At 43.4% G+C, this 14031-nt stretch overlaps 1 protein-coding gene across 3 annotated transcripts in view; it reads right to left on the bottom strand.

Moving 5' to 3' along the window:
• Window positions 1-14031, bottom strand: part of PRUNE2 (prune homolog 2 with BCH domain) — a 129586-nt gene that overhangs the window by 3321 nt on the left and 112234 nt on the right. For 2 of the 3 annotated variants that reach the window (XM_066604147.1, XM_066604149.1), the window contains one exon: window positions 1057-1104. The exons of the other annotated variant lie outside the window; for it this stretch is intronic. In XM_066604147.1, coding sequence (XP_066460244.1) covers window positions 1057-1104 — 48 coding nt within the window. The remainder of the gene's footprint in view (window positions 1-1056; window positions 1105-14031) is intronic. 3 annotated transcript variants of the gene reach the window in all.

Raw genomic sequence — 14031 nt, 5'->3', positions numbered from 1 at the left:
AACTGGGTACCATGGAACCTGAGTTGGGAAACATTGCCCCAGATACTATTAGCAGCCTACCAAACCTATAGGACTCTAGGACATGGCCAGCAGCCCTTTGTTCCATTGTTTGGGCTATATCACATGATTTCCCTATTTATACTGATTTGGAGGGCACTAGAGAAGCTGGGTAGGACAATTACTGCTTGTAAAAGGCCTGTCTGATGCTAGTCTATTCATAATGACCACACTCATTGTATATTTGAAACATCTGTAGAGATTTATTAAAGTAAGAAAATTGTATTTTAACTATTAGGCCACTGTAAGCAAGATGTAAAATTAAAAACGACAGGTTTTCTGTGTATCAATTCCTAAAACGACAGTATAGTTTTTACTGCTCATCCAGTCATCTACAAGTTTGGGTCTCTCTTATACGCAGCTTTGACACCAGGGGTGCACAAGCAATTCAGTTCTGATGCCTGCATTGTCATACTGAACCACTCCCAAAGGGGGCAAAAATACTTAAAGGGATATTTTCATTTCAGACTTTTATGGCATATTAACAGACTGTTGTAACTGTCTGATATTAAATCTTGTTAGTTGTATAGCGCCAACTTATTCCACAGCACTTTCAAGTAATGTATTTATTATCCCCCACCAAGCTGGGTACTCATTTTACCGACCTCGGAAGGATGGAAGGCTGAGTCTACCTTGAGCCGGCTACATGAACCATGCAGGGATTGAACTCCCAACCTTCAGGTCATGAGTGGGAGCTTAGGACTGCATTTCTGCTGCCTTAGCACTCTGCACTACACGTTTAGCAAGTTCGACTTCCAAAATTCCCACCTGCTCCTAATTAGGAAGGGGCACAGCAAATAGCCCATGGGCTGTAGGGCATGCTTTACACCCTTTCACAAATACTGAAATACCTTCATGTTATTGTTTATGCCTTATCTTTTATGTTGTAGCGTTCTGCAAAGCGGGGGTCTGTTATGTAATAGGGGATTGTGTAGGTGTCTGTAGTAGAATGTTTCTCTGCATGGCAAGACATATGACCATATCTAAGAAGACTCTTACTCCTGATCCAGAGAAGACATTTCCGGCTCCATGTGCAAACATCCAGCTCTGGTTGCGGTAAAAAAAAATTGGCAAGGCATATGATTCACTTACAGTAATATTTAGGGAATGATTGCTCATGCACTCTTTAATGTGAACATGAAAACTAAACATTAAGTTTGCTTTACACAGTCACAATAGTATGCAAGAAGAAGCAGGCAAACCAAGGTAGTGCTTCTTAAAACCAAAGTGGGGAATGATATAGTACATGTCAATCACTATGATACATTGTGTCAGGACAAGCATGTAGAACGAGTAGGAAACTGTACAGTGATGAGATACACTTGTTTATAGATGTGGTTGTGACTCACATATACTGGATATGATATGTGGTTTGATGAGCTTAAGTTCCGTTAGTCTTATGAGATGATAATGGTTTAATATGCTTAATATATACAGAATTGTAAAAAAGTCCCTCATTAGAAGGACTGTGACCTTTAAACCATGACAAATAAGACAAAAGAACCCGTGCAAAAACACATCAGAAATCTTTTAAATAAATGCTACATTTATTTAAGGAACCAATTAAGACTGTTTAGCATCAGTATCACCCAAAATGAACTGCTCAGATAAAATACATGTTCAGTCACAATCTCAAAAATTGCTTTACACCTTAAGAAAATACCTATAGGTGCCATTAACTCACTTGTAAGGGGGGGGGGGGGGGGGCAGTCCTTATGGGTTCAACCCTTTGCAATCCAATTTTGGATTCAGGGTTTCCTAGGGGGTTTTCTCTTTCTGACATTCTACAATGGCACCATCTGCTGGCTAGAGCCAGTACTGTGGTATTGGACATGCTGGAGAGGCCCCCAACAACAGAGCTGCCAGTAATATACAGTAAGAATACCCAACATCGGAAGCTGTACAGCCTTTAATCAGAATGTCTTTAGATGTCAGACAGTGGATTGGAAAGGGTTAAAGCCTGAGTGCGTGACCTGGACCCCATTCGAACATGGCAGAGGCGATGACACAGACACAGCAGGGTTTGCCAGAACGAATATTTGCTAAAGCTACCCATACACATCAGATAGATGTCAGTTGAACTAGTCAACTAAGGCCCAATATTTACGGGTGGAGCGGATTCCGCATGCTGGAGCACGCAGCGGAATATAACCCTGCCTGCGGCCGAGGACACAGCGCTACGTGTCCGGGTCTTCTGTGGAACTGTCTGGGCCTTCTATTTTCTGGTCTGCGGATGCGCTGCATGCGCAGTACATTTTTTGATGAACTCCTGCTTTCCGAAGGAATCCACGGCCCGTCCGCAATTCAACTGCGGATGGGCCGCAGATCGGACTGCTTCCATCGACTTCAATGGAAGCCATCCGTGCAGGATTCCCACTGAAATGGAGCATGCTGTGATTTGTTTTCCAGACCAAAAGGTACGCAAAACAAATCTGCATGCTTTAATTCATGTGCAGACGACCCATGCTTCCCTATGGGCGGCTTGATTTGTGGATCCACAAATCAGATCCGCCCATGGCCTAAGTGAACTAGCCAACTTTCTTTCCCAATCCCTCGCCATATTCATGCACATTTGGCCCAGATACCGAGGAGAGAAGACTGCTGTCAGACACTTCTGGCAGTGGCTTTGCTCCTGAGAACATTGGGGTCACTCGGTTTAAAGTCAGATACCTGATCCTTATCTTTCGCAGCTTGCCTAATTCTCCCATAGTCTCAGTAGCTCACGGTGGCCTAACTAGAGTAGTGGATCACTTGTATGTGCCCTACTTGTTTCTGGGTTGTGTGCTTAAAGGGGTTGTCCCGCGCCGAAACGGTTTTGTTTTTTTTCAATAGCCCCCCCCCCCCCGTTCGGCGCGAGACAAACCCGATGCAGGGATCAAAAAAAAAAAACAGATAGTACTTACCCGAATCCCCGCGGTCCGGCGTCTTCATACTTACCTTGTGAAGATGGCCGCCGGGATCTTCACCCTTGGTGGACCGCAGGGCTTCTGTGCGGTCCATTGCCGATTCCAGCCTCCTGATTGGCTGGAATCAGCACACGTGACAGGGCGGAGCTACAAGGAGCCGCTCTCCGGCACGAGCGGCCCCATTCAGCAAAGGAGAAGACCGGACTGCGCAAGCGCGTCTAATCGGGCGATTAGACGCTGAAGATTAGACGGCACCATGGAGACGGGGACGCCAGCAACGGAACAGGTAAGTGAATAACTTCTGTATGGCTCATAATTAATGCACGATGTATATTACAAAGTGCATTAATATGGCCATACAGAAGTGCTTACCCCCACTTTGTTTCGCGGGACAACCCCTTTAATAGTGAGGGCTACTCTCCCCTTTTACTCTACATGCAAGATCCTCTAAGCAAACTCCTCATATAACACGCCCCTAGTTACATCAATCTTTCTGTGTCCATAAGTGTGACCAAATACCCAGCCAGGATAATCACTCAACACCTTAATGGTATGGCACATAATTATCATTGTCAGTAGTGTATATAGAAATATACATTCTCCGGCTGACATTCTCTGAATAAAGTGCATATGAGAGCAGCAAAGACAACCTCAGCACTGCAATGTTGTACCTGTGCAATACATAACATAATAGAACTTGCGAACCATAACTCTACACAATTCAAGGATTTAGTGATTGGTGGTTGGACATGTTGACTGTGCACATCAGATTCCAACCCCTTTCATAAAGAATTGCTGTTAGGTTGCTTTTTAGCACTGCTCCATTACGTCAGAGTTGGCATTTGTGACTACAGCTTAGTTACATTGACAACAGGGAGTCTGAGGTAGTCTTAGACACACCCCCTGTTGCATCATAGCTTCAGGCTGCTGCTCTCTCCACCCCCTGCAGCTCTGCCTCTTTTGATTGGCTGTTGTGCTATAATACAAGTATATCACAAGGTCACCAAGACATAAAGGGGAGGTTGGAGAGTCATTTTAATATTAATGTACCAGCAATAATTGCGACCAAATGTTTCCTTTAATTGAATGTTAGTCTTGAACATGTCATTGTTCAAGAATGTTACGTCTCTTTTCAATCATTTCTATGATACTCTTAATAGTATCATTAAGTATCAAAAGCAAACTAATTAGTGTAAAATTCTATACTTACTTTACATATAATGAAATCCAAGTAGTCAGAAGACTCATTTCCATAGAAAGCTTGGCGATCAGCCATTTTTTTTATGTTAGAGATACTTTTTGCTAGCAATGGTTTCTGTGTAACGACCTTCCCATAAATCATGTTATTATTCAGCTCCTGTATGAATATGAAATAATGAGCTCTTATTTTAGTTGAGACTAGATAGGTTTGGAAGCCGATTTGGGATATTTTGACTCCCTGAATGTTTTTCTTAGACATAGGCATTTTGGCAGGCCAGTCATTCATGGAAAGATTTATCGCTCTTTCAATTATCTCCATTGGGATGTAATGACTCTGACTGTTTGGTGGAATCCCAAAACCTTCTGAATGGATCTGTTCTGTACCTCTTTCTAGGCTGGCATATTTCAATAAGTTTGTTTTCTCATCTCATTTCCTAATTATGATTTAATATGCCTGTAGATAATGAGTGACTATCGCAGGACATTAAATATACAGCAAAGTTCAGACTGAAACGGAATGTGACTGACTGAAATTATTGGAGAGCTTTTTAATGAGTGATTAAATTTATTGGGGCAGTTACTTTTTCACATACAGGTTCTGAAGAACTGTGTTCCTGAGGGATTACTCACACGAGAGTATATTGGCCGCCATTTTCACGGACGGTCAATATACGCTGCGACCTGATGCATTGGATTCCAATGCAACCGATCACCCAGACGTATTTCTGCGTTGTAAAAGTGCCCTGTCGGCAAATATAGCGCGGGCCAGCAAAGAAAGCCCTGGAACTATATTTGTGCCTGAAATATGTCGGCCTCTCTATAGGCTCTTATGGGAGCCAATGACAATGGCCCGGAGAAGAGAGGTGGGAGGGAGTTTAGCAGCATGACTGCTAAACTCCCTCCCCCTTCTCTCCTACTCTCTCCTCCCCTTCGGCTGTTTGCAATAGGACAGGACAGCTAAGCTCAACCCCACCCATTGCCGGCTGCGGGCAAGGGGCAGGTGCTTAGCTCCGCCGCCATCCCACCCACTTCCATTGCAAACAGCCAGAGGGAAGGAGAGAGGAGGTAAACTGGCGAGGGGGAGGGAAGAGGAGGCAACGGCATTGCCGCCTCGGTGTATATGCATTGGGACCAGTGCCATCTGAACACAGCAGGCGCATGTGAAAACGTCAACAGCTGTGTGAAAGAGTCCTAAGGCAGTAACTTTTTCACATACAGGTTCCTTGAACATATGTAGCAATAATTAGCTGTTGTTATGGTGGTTATTTGAGATGAGCGAACGTACTCGGTAAGGGCGATTTCGCAATCGAGCACCGCGATTTTCGAGTACTTCACTACTCGGGTGAAAAGTACTCGGGGGCGCTGTGGGGCGGGGGGTTGCAGAGGGGAGTGGGGGTAGCAGCGGGGAACAGGGGGGAGCCCTCTCTCTCTCTCTCTCTCCCTCCCACTCCTCGCTACAACCCCCCGCTCACCCACAGCGCCCCCGAGTACTTTTCACCCGAGTAGTGAAGTACTCAAAAATCGCGGTGCTCGATTGCGAAATCGCCCTTACCGAGTACGTTTGCTCATCTCTAGTGGTTATGCATTCATAAGTATTAAGAGTGAACTTATGATTTATTATGATCTAACTTGTAGCTAACCTTCCAGGAAACATAATTCATTCTGCGTGCAATAATTACCTTTAATTGACTGGTGTTACTATATAATCATATACAGCTGTAGCAAGTTTAATTTGACACTTTACATAGTAAATAAACTGTGGCACTGAACTTTTTCTTGCCACAGCTTTTGGCTTTGTCAATGGCTTTTGTGTTTAGATAACTTTTTGCAGCAAGTCATCAGTTTTGGGTTACATTTTGCTACCTCTGGACATGCACAGTCATTGTGTAACTGATAAAAAGAGGCCTGGCTGGTTAACAAATAATAAAGATCATATACTAAAGGGCTCTTTACCACGAGCAGATATACTGCGTTGGTGTTTTAACGTTTTCACGCTTGCTCCGTATAAGCACCTAAATGGGCGTTTTTCTGCGATCACGGCCAGCGTTTTCTCGTCCATGCACACGACCGCGAGCCTCATTTTTAGCGAAAAAATACGCTGCACCCCGGAAAACCTTCGCTCTGCCAGAATCCTCGGGATGCCTTCCAGTGCCTATATAGAGGCACCTGTAAGCTTTTCACAACATTGGATGCTGCAAAAATGCCTCCCCTCCCTTCTCTTTCCCTGCTCCCATAGGAGTCTATGGGACCCGCTGGCGTATATTGGCCAAAACATAGTTACAGAACCATGTTTTGGCTGAGCGTATATGCGCCGGCTGCGTAAATGTTCTTTTTTTTTACGCTGCCGGTGTATTTACGCACCGTATAATCACCCATGTGAATGAATGCATTGTGAACCAATGTTTCACATGGGTAGTGTATGTACGCCCAGGCGTGAAAGCGTGCCGTATATGTACCCGCGGGAATAAAGCCTAAGGCTGCATTCACACGAACGTATATCGGCTTGGTTTTCTCGCCGAGCTGATAAACATTGTCCTTATCTGCAGGGGGGAAAGATGGAAGAGCAAGGAGCAGGAACTGAGCTCCCGCCCCCTCTCTGTCTCCTCTCCACCCCCTCTCTGCCCCTCTGCACTATTTGCAATGAAAGGAGGCGGGGTGGGGGCAGGGCTAAATGTCACAGATTAGCCCTGCCCCATCCCGCCTCTCCCCATTGCAAATAGTGCAGAGGGGCGGAGAGGAGGCAGAGGGGGCAGGAACTCAGAGCACTGCTCCTGGCTCTTCCAGCTTCCTTCCCCTGCAGAGAGAGACGACGTATATCGGCTGGGCGTGAAAAACCCAGCCGATATACGTTCGTCTGAATCCAGCCTAAGGCTTTATAAAAAAAAACTACACTACATGCTCTATTTTCCTGCAAATCTGTATAGGAATAGAGCACATATTGAACTAATTCCACTAATTGGCCATTTCAATGAATAGGAGCATGGTTGTGTGGTTTTTTTTTCTGCGCATGCAAAAACACACGATTTGCACACGCAAAAAGTACAGTAAAATACGCCACATCCATTGCACAAATATACGGCGAAAATGCGCAAGTAAATATGCTTACTCCCATGTGACCCTGGCTGAAGTCTACTTTGGGTGTCAGTAAAACAATATCATGGGCCCTGACTATTATCCTTCCATATCTAGTGATTTATATCTTATACAGCATGTCCATGTCTTGTTGATATGCTGTTTGTAGATCATGTGGAATTTATAACAGCTTTGGATTTTGTCTACTATGTATCTTTTGATGATATATTGTATGTTTTCGTATATTTTTTCAGATGCTTTTATCTGTATTACGTTAAATGAACTACATATGAGCCGATATATACGTTCGTGTGAATCCAGCCTAAAAGGGTGAAAATCAGAGGTCACTCTGATATCCACCTTTAAGGGCTCTTTCCCACGAGCGTATACCAGCCCGCTGTTTTCACGGCCGGCCAATAAACGCTCCGATCTGATGCATTGGATTCTAAGCAAACAAACGATCAGATCTTCAAGTCCCTCTGTGGACCGAATAATTGTGGTAAAAAAAGTAATGTTTTCATGTAAAAATAAAAAATATGGAGAAAAGAAAAAAAAACACAAAATATCGGTTTTCCCACATTTTTAATGACTCATACTATAAGTCCATCATATATCAGTCCTGCATGGTGCACACCATAAGAAAACTAAAACAAAGTATAACTGTGCAAGAAATGATGATTTTGATCATCCCGTCTCTTCAAAAGCAGAATAAAAAGAGATCAAAAGGTCTTCTGCACCCGGGAATAAAACCTATGAAAATATCAACTCATCCTGCAAAAAACAAGATTCGGAGATGAACAAATAAAAAAGTTCTATCTCTCTGAATATGGCAATGCAAAAAGAAACCAACATTTTTCTATAAAAAAGTGCAAAAGTAATAAAATTTAAAATTAAGTTATAAATTTGGCATTGCCATAATTGTACTGCCCTGAAGAATAATATTAAAAGTGTTTTCCAGTGAATATACTATTGCTGACCTATCATCAACATTTTGTGCTATAAAACTGTCGTCACACCACATTTACTACGTGTTTTTACTTTTTAGACATTTTCAGACATTTTTTTGACTTGTTAGAAAAAGGGGTGTGGCTTCATTAAAAATGGGCGTTGACTGAATTTTACCAGAGGTTGTGCCAAATTGCATCAAACTTTTGGCATAAACTAAGCCAACTAATAGGTGGTATAAAGCCCTAAAATTCTACAGATTAAGGGTGCATTCACACGAACGTATATCGGCTCGGTTTTCACGCCGAGCCGATATACGTTGTCTCTCTTTGCAGAGGGGGGAGGATGGAAGAGCCATGAGCATTGCTCTGAGCTCCCGCCCCCTCTTTGCCTCCTCTCCGCCCCTCTGCACTATTTGCAATGAGAGGAGGTGGGACGGGGGCGTGGCTAAGGGGCAAGAATTTGCGCCGCCCCGCCCCACCTCTCCCCATTGCAAATAGTGCAGAGGGGCGGAGAGGAGGCAGAGAGGGGGCGGGAGCTCAGTTCCTGCTCCTGGCTATTCCCCCCCCCCCCTGCACACGAGGACGACGTATATCGGCTCGGCATGAAAACCGAGCCGATATACATTCGTGGGAATGCAGCCTTTCCATGGAGATGTGATTTAGCAGTCGCTGCGATGAATCTGGCACATTTCAAGACTGTCCACCTTAGTTTACACTAATATTCCATTTAGCTGGGGTGAGACCGACTGTACGAGTGCGGACGTCACCGCTAAGGTCGTTAGCGCTCGTGCAGAGCATTTACACAGGCAGAGTTCACCGTTGGATCGCTGGCTTCTCATTTAACACTTCACCTTGTTTGTGAAGCGCTGAGCGTGGAGCGTTTACACAGAATGAGAAGCCCGCGATCCAGCCATGTTTTATATGTGGACTGAAAGTCAGCGATATCGAATAGTAAACGATTTTTTTTGCATTTACACCAGATGATTATCGCTCTAATTCGTTAGTTTGAACGCATTTTGAGTGCTAATCGTCTGGTGTAAGTGTCACTTAATGCTGGCATCACATGAGCGTAAGTGTGTTTGCACGTGGTAAGCATGTTTGCGTAGTGAACTATGCTTTTCTGCGCGCTCATCGGAGTATTTTACTGTACTGTTTGCATGTGGCAAACAAAGGCGCACCGAGTAAAATGGCTAATTAGATTTAATGAGTTCCAGATGTGTTCTTCCAGCAGAATAATGCAGCATATTGCACACACCCCATCCACTTCTATGGGGACATTTGGTGTGAAAACATCCAGAAAAATAGCATGTTCTATTTTTTCTTTTTGCGGTACCAAAATGCGCACGCAAAATATGGAAATGTGAACAAACCTATTGAAATTAATGGTTTTATTGTGTATTGAGGGCGCAAATCCGCATGTCAATACAACCATGTGAAGCCAGCTTATGGGTACTTTTATAGGGGCTGATAGTCACCCAATTGATTTCGTAAAAGAGTGATTATTGGCAACTGTTATCCAGGGTAAACACGGGACCCGATGGGGCAAGCGAGTGAGAATCACTCACTTGTAGGATCTACTTGCTTTTTAGCTCACCTAAAAACCATGCGACTATCGGCCCATGTAAACAGGCAGCCGTTCATCAATGCATGACTGCCTGTTTATTCTGAATGGTGGCGGACTGCCGGAGATCTCCTTGACCCTTCGCCTCCATTCAGTGACTGATTATCACTCCTGTGTAAGAGAACGGCAGCAATTATCATTGGGACAGCGGTCGAGTGGTGAAGTGCCCAGTAGTTGCACCGTGTACAAGTACGGTAACTTTTAGACCATATTATCGTTTAAAAGCCCAGTCTGACGTCTGAAGACATTCTGATTGAACGCTGTACAGCTCCGATGTCAGAAGACATCCGGCAGGGTATTCTTACTGTATATTACTGGCCACTCTGTCGTCGGGGGCCTCTCCAGCATGTTCCATACCGCAGTACTGGATCAAGCCAGCAGATGGCACCATTGTATAATGGCAGAAAGAGAAAGCTCCCTAGGAAACCTTAAATCCAAAATTGGATTGCAAATGGTTAAAGCTATTGCTATACATATACATTGGGGATTAGACATGTTCTGGATCCATAGCATGTTAATGCTGAAGCATGTGCTCCCCTCAATATATGATCATCACTGTGGGAATCAAAGTATTTACATTTTAACCCTTTCCTTCATTTCTGTCTATATTAACGTTTAGGTTGAGAACAATTGGTAGGTTTATTTCATTGCATCACCATGAGAAGTGTTTTTTTTCTTGCTGTTCATGTCTCCAAGACATAAGAAGCTATCATTAAGTTCGGTCAAAACTTCCATAGCAAGAGAAAGTGTTCCAGCAAACTACTCAGTGCCCTAATCAGAAGAGGAATGGTATAAGATGCAGTGACCCTGGAGGCATAATAAATGGGGTGAGAGCAAAGCGCAATGTATATTATATCTTATGCTTTAATGAAATCACTGCACAGAACAATGAAGCTATTGTTACTGGCAGCGGGGAGGATTTTTTGTTTCCTTTTTAACACACATATGACATAATTCTGGAAAAAGAGCGCACATTACAGAGCCTGTGTATAGTGTCTGAATACACTGTATGGATCACTGACAATTAAATGACTTGGAACAGGCAAGAGCAGGGTGGAGAAGGCACTAGTCATCCACTAGACAGGGAGTGTTACTGTACAATGTGTTAGTGGCTTCGCTTTTATATGCCAAGTGAATTGCCAATGCTGGTTAGGAGGTTAGTTACTGGCATTGAGAACTGTTAGGAAAGCCAAGGAGTTTCTCATGCAGTTGTAAAATAAGTTATTTTACCTTTTTCTTCAGAATATATTTCTAAATACATAAGCTTTTTGGAGGAAAAATAAAATATTTCTAATTAGCAGCGCAGTACTCAAAATACCTAAAAGAGGTAGTCACACAATTTTAGATGTATTTATATTGAATCGGGCGTTTAATATGTTTATAATTACGATATGCTGTATATTGTATAGAAACAAATCAGCTGCATGCTAGTTATGCTTGATGAGTTACTATAACTCGAATGCGCAGGTGTGTAAAATAAGGCCGGATTCACACGGGGGTATTTGCATGTGCAATACGCAGAAAAGAGAACCATTGATTTCAATGGGTTTGTTCACATGCACGTATTTGGTGTGCGCAATTCTGTTGCAGAAACAAAATATGCAGCCTGATCATTTGATCAAGGAGAGAATACATCTTGAACTCATTAAACTAATTGGCCATTTTAATGGCTTAGGGCTCTTTCCCACGAGCGTACATCGGACCGCTGTTTTCATGGTCGGCTGATATACGCTGTGATCTCATACATTGGATTCCAAACATCAGATCACATGGCCGTATTCCTGCGACGTAAAAGCACCCGGGCAGCCAATCTAGCACCGGGCGTTTTTACGTCGGGCCCAAAAGATAGTCCTAGAATTATCTTTTGGGCCAGAATACATCGGCCACTGCATGGGCTCCTATGGGAGCCAATGACAGCGGACGGAGAAGGGAGGTCGGAGGGAGTTTAGCAGCGTGACTGCTAAACTCCCTCCCTCTTCTTTCCTTCCCTCTGGCTAATTCCAATGGGAGGGGGGGCAGAGCTAAGTGTCGCCCCGTTCCGCCTCCTCCCATTGCTGGCTGCGGACAAGGGGAGGTACGGGGTGGAGCTACGCTTCCGCACCCTTCCTGCTCCTTGTCTGCAGCCAACAATGGGAGGAGGTGGGACTGGCAGCGCTTAGCTCCGCCCCATCCCACCCCCTCTGATTGCAGTAAGCCAGAAGGGAGGAGAGAATAGGTGAGCTGGCGAGGGGGTGGGAAAGGGAAGGCTCAACGGCATGGCAGCCTCAGTGTATAAGCTCATGCTGTGTGAACGGGCACACAAACATTATGCTCTTATGCCCCAGATGGTAGCATATATCAGCCAGCCGTAAAAACGTTGGCCGATATAGGCTCATGTGAAAGAGCCCTTAGAGTGTCGGTGCGCGTTTTTTTTGTTCACTCAATTGCGTACGACTTGCATGCGCAAAAAAAGTATAGTAAAAAAAGCTGTTGTGCATACAAAAACACAATGCAGCGTAAATACATATATGCTCGTGTGAATCCAGCCTAAGTGTTTGGTTCCCTCAAGTCTGATCTTAGAGACCATTCTGCTCTATGTTAGAGGGGGTCCCTGTAATAACATCTGATTACTACAGATAGGTGGCCTCCAGGAACATGGAACGTTCCTGGACAGCATAAAATATTTCCAGACCAATGTTAGTGTAATGTTCAATAAAGTTATTGTTTTACTCCGAAACTCTCTTTAATTCCCATCCATGGCTCACACTGTATTGCTTCATTTCAGAATGGAGAACTTTGTTGTCATCAATAGGTGGCGCCACTATAGCATGAGCTCTACTAAGACATTTACACAATAGCGTGGGGTCTACCAGAACATTAAATCGTTAAACTCAGTCAGCCAATCAGAGACTCCTCCCTATCTCAGCCAATCAGAAGGTGGGAGGGATATTATCAGCAACCAATGGACGTTAGACTCTGACTCCCATATCATATCAGATATGAACGCTGTGAAAATGTAACATGGCTTGTGATAAATAGTTAAGAATATATAGAAATCCATCTAAAACAGGTGACAAACTCAAACAATGAACCGTAATATTGCACAGTTACACCGGTAGCAGTTATTTACTCAGCGATAGATCCGATGATGTAGCTTTACACACAGAAGGTCATGTACAAGTCCACAAAAATGTGCTTTATGATGGATCCACATACAATGTTTTTAGAAAAATGCAAAGTTTTTCATAGTGTTTTTCATGCATTTTTCTTTAACAAAATCACAACAGACAAATGTTTTATTAAAGTCTATAGCATAATATGAAACGCACTACTATGTGTTTTTGTGGCGTTTTAGTAGTTTTTTTTGCATTGCTTGGGGTCTGTGGCATTTTTTAAAAATGTTGCATGCTATAGGAGTGGCGTACATTTCTGTAGGACCTACAAAAAGGAATTTAAATAAAATGCCACCAAAACAGAATGAAAAATGCATCAAATTAGCAACAAAATGCTGAAAAAAGTGTGTGTGAAAAAGACCTTATGAAGATCTTCACAAATATTTATGAAAAGCTATACCTTCAAGGATATGCTGGTGATACCAATAAAAACACATCTGGCTTGAGAATTTAATTAACCCTTTCTAATCCACTGTCTGACCTCTGAAGACATTATGATTTAAGGCTGTACAGCTTTGATGTTGGAAGACGTCCGTCGGGGTTCTCTTACTGTATATTACCAGCCTCTCTGCTGTCGGAGCCTATCCAACGTGTCACCTCATGCAGTACTGGCTTTAGCCAGCGTATAGCGCTGTTGTATAACAGCAAAAAAAGAGTAAGCCCCCTAGGAAAACAGAATACAAATTGGATTGGAAAGGGTTAAGAGTGATTTTGTTTAAAGCAGTGCAGACTATATTTGAAGAGCATCTGTCCTCAACTTGTTGTTTTTGGACCAATCCTTTTTGAATGATACAATCAATAAACTATCTGTTTTTGTATGGTGTTGCTACACAAAGCAGCCAAACACAGCAGTTTTAATTTCTCATAGTGCTCTTGAAAAAAATGAAAGCTGCGCCAACAGGCAGTGATGTTCATTAGGACTGTAGAACCTATGAGGCCAGACCTGCATTCTGGAAATCAGTGATGGTTGAGGTCAGAGGCGTAACTTGAAGCTCCTGGGCCCTGATACAAAACTCGTAACAGGGCCCCCAACTATAATGCTATACTTATAGTACTGGGTTGCTTATATGAAGAAG

The sequence above is a fragment of the Eleutherodactylus coqui genome, chromosome 5 (genome assembly GCF_035609145.1).
Source record: "Eleutherodactylus coqui strain aEleCoq1 chromosome 5, aEleCoq1.hap1, whole genome shotgun sequence".
Taxonomy (NCBI): Eukaryota; Metazoa; Chordata; class Amphibia; order Anura; family Eleutherodactylidae; genus Eleutherodactylus; species Eleutherodactylus coqui.
This window is presented reverse-complemented; position numbering and strand designations above follow the sequence as displayed.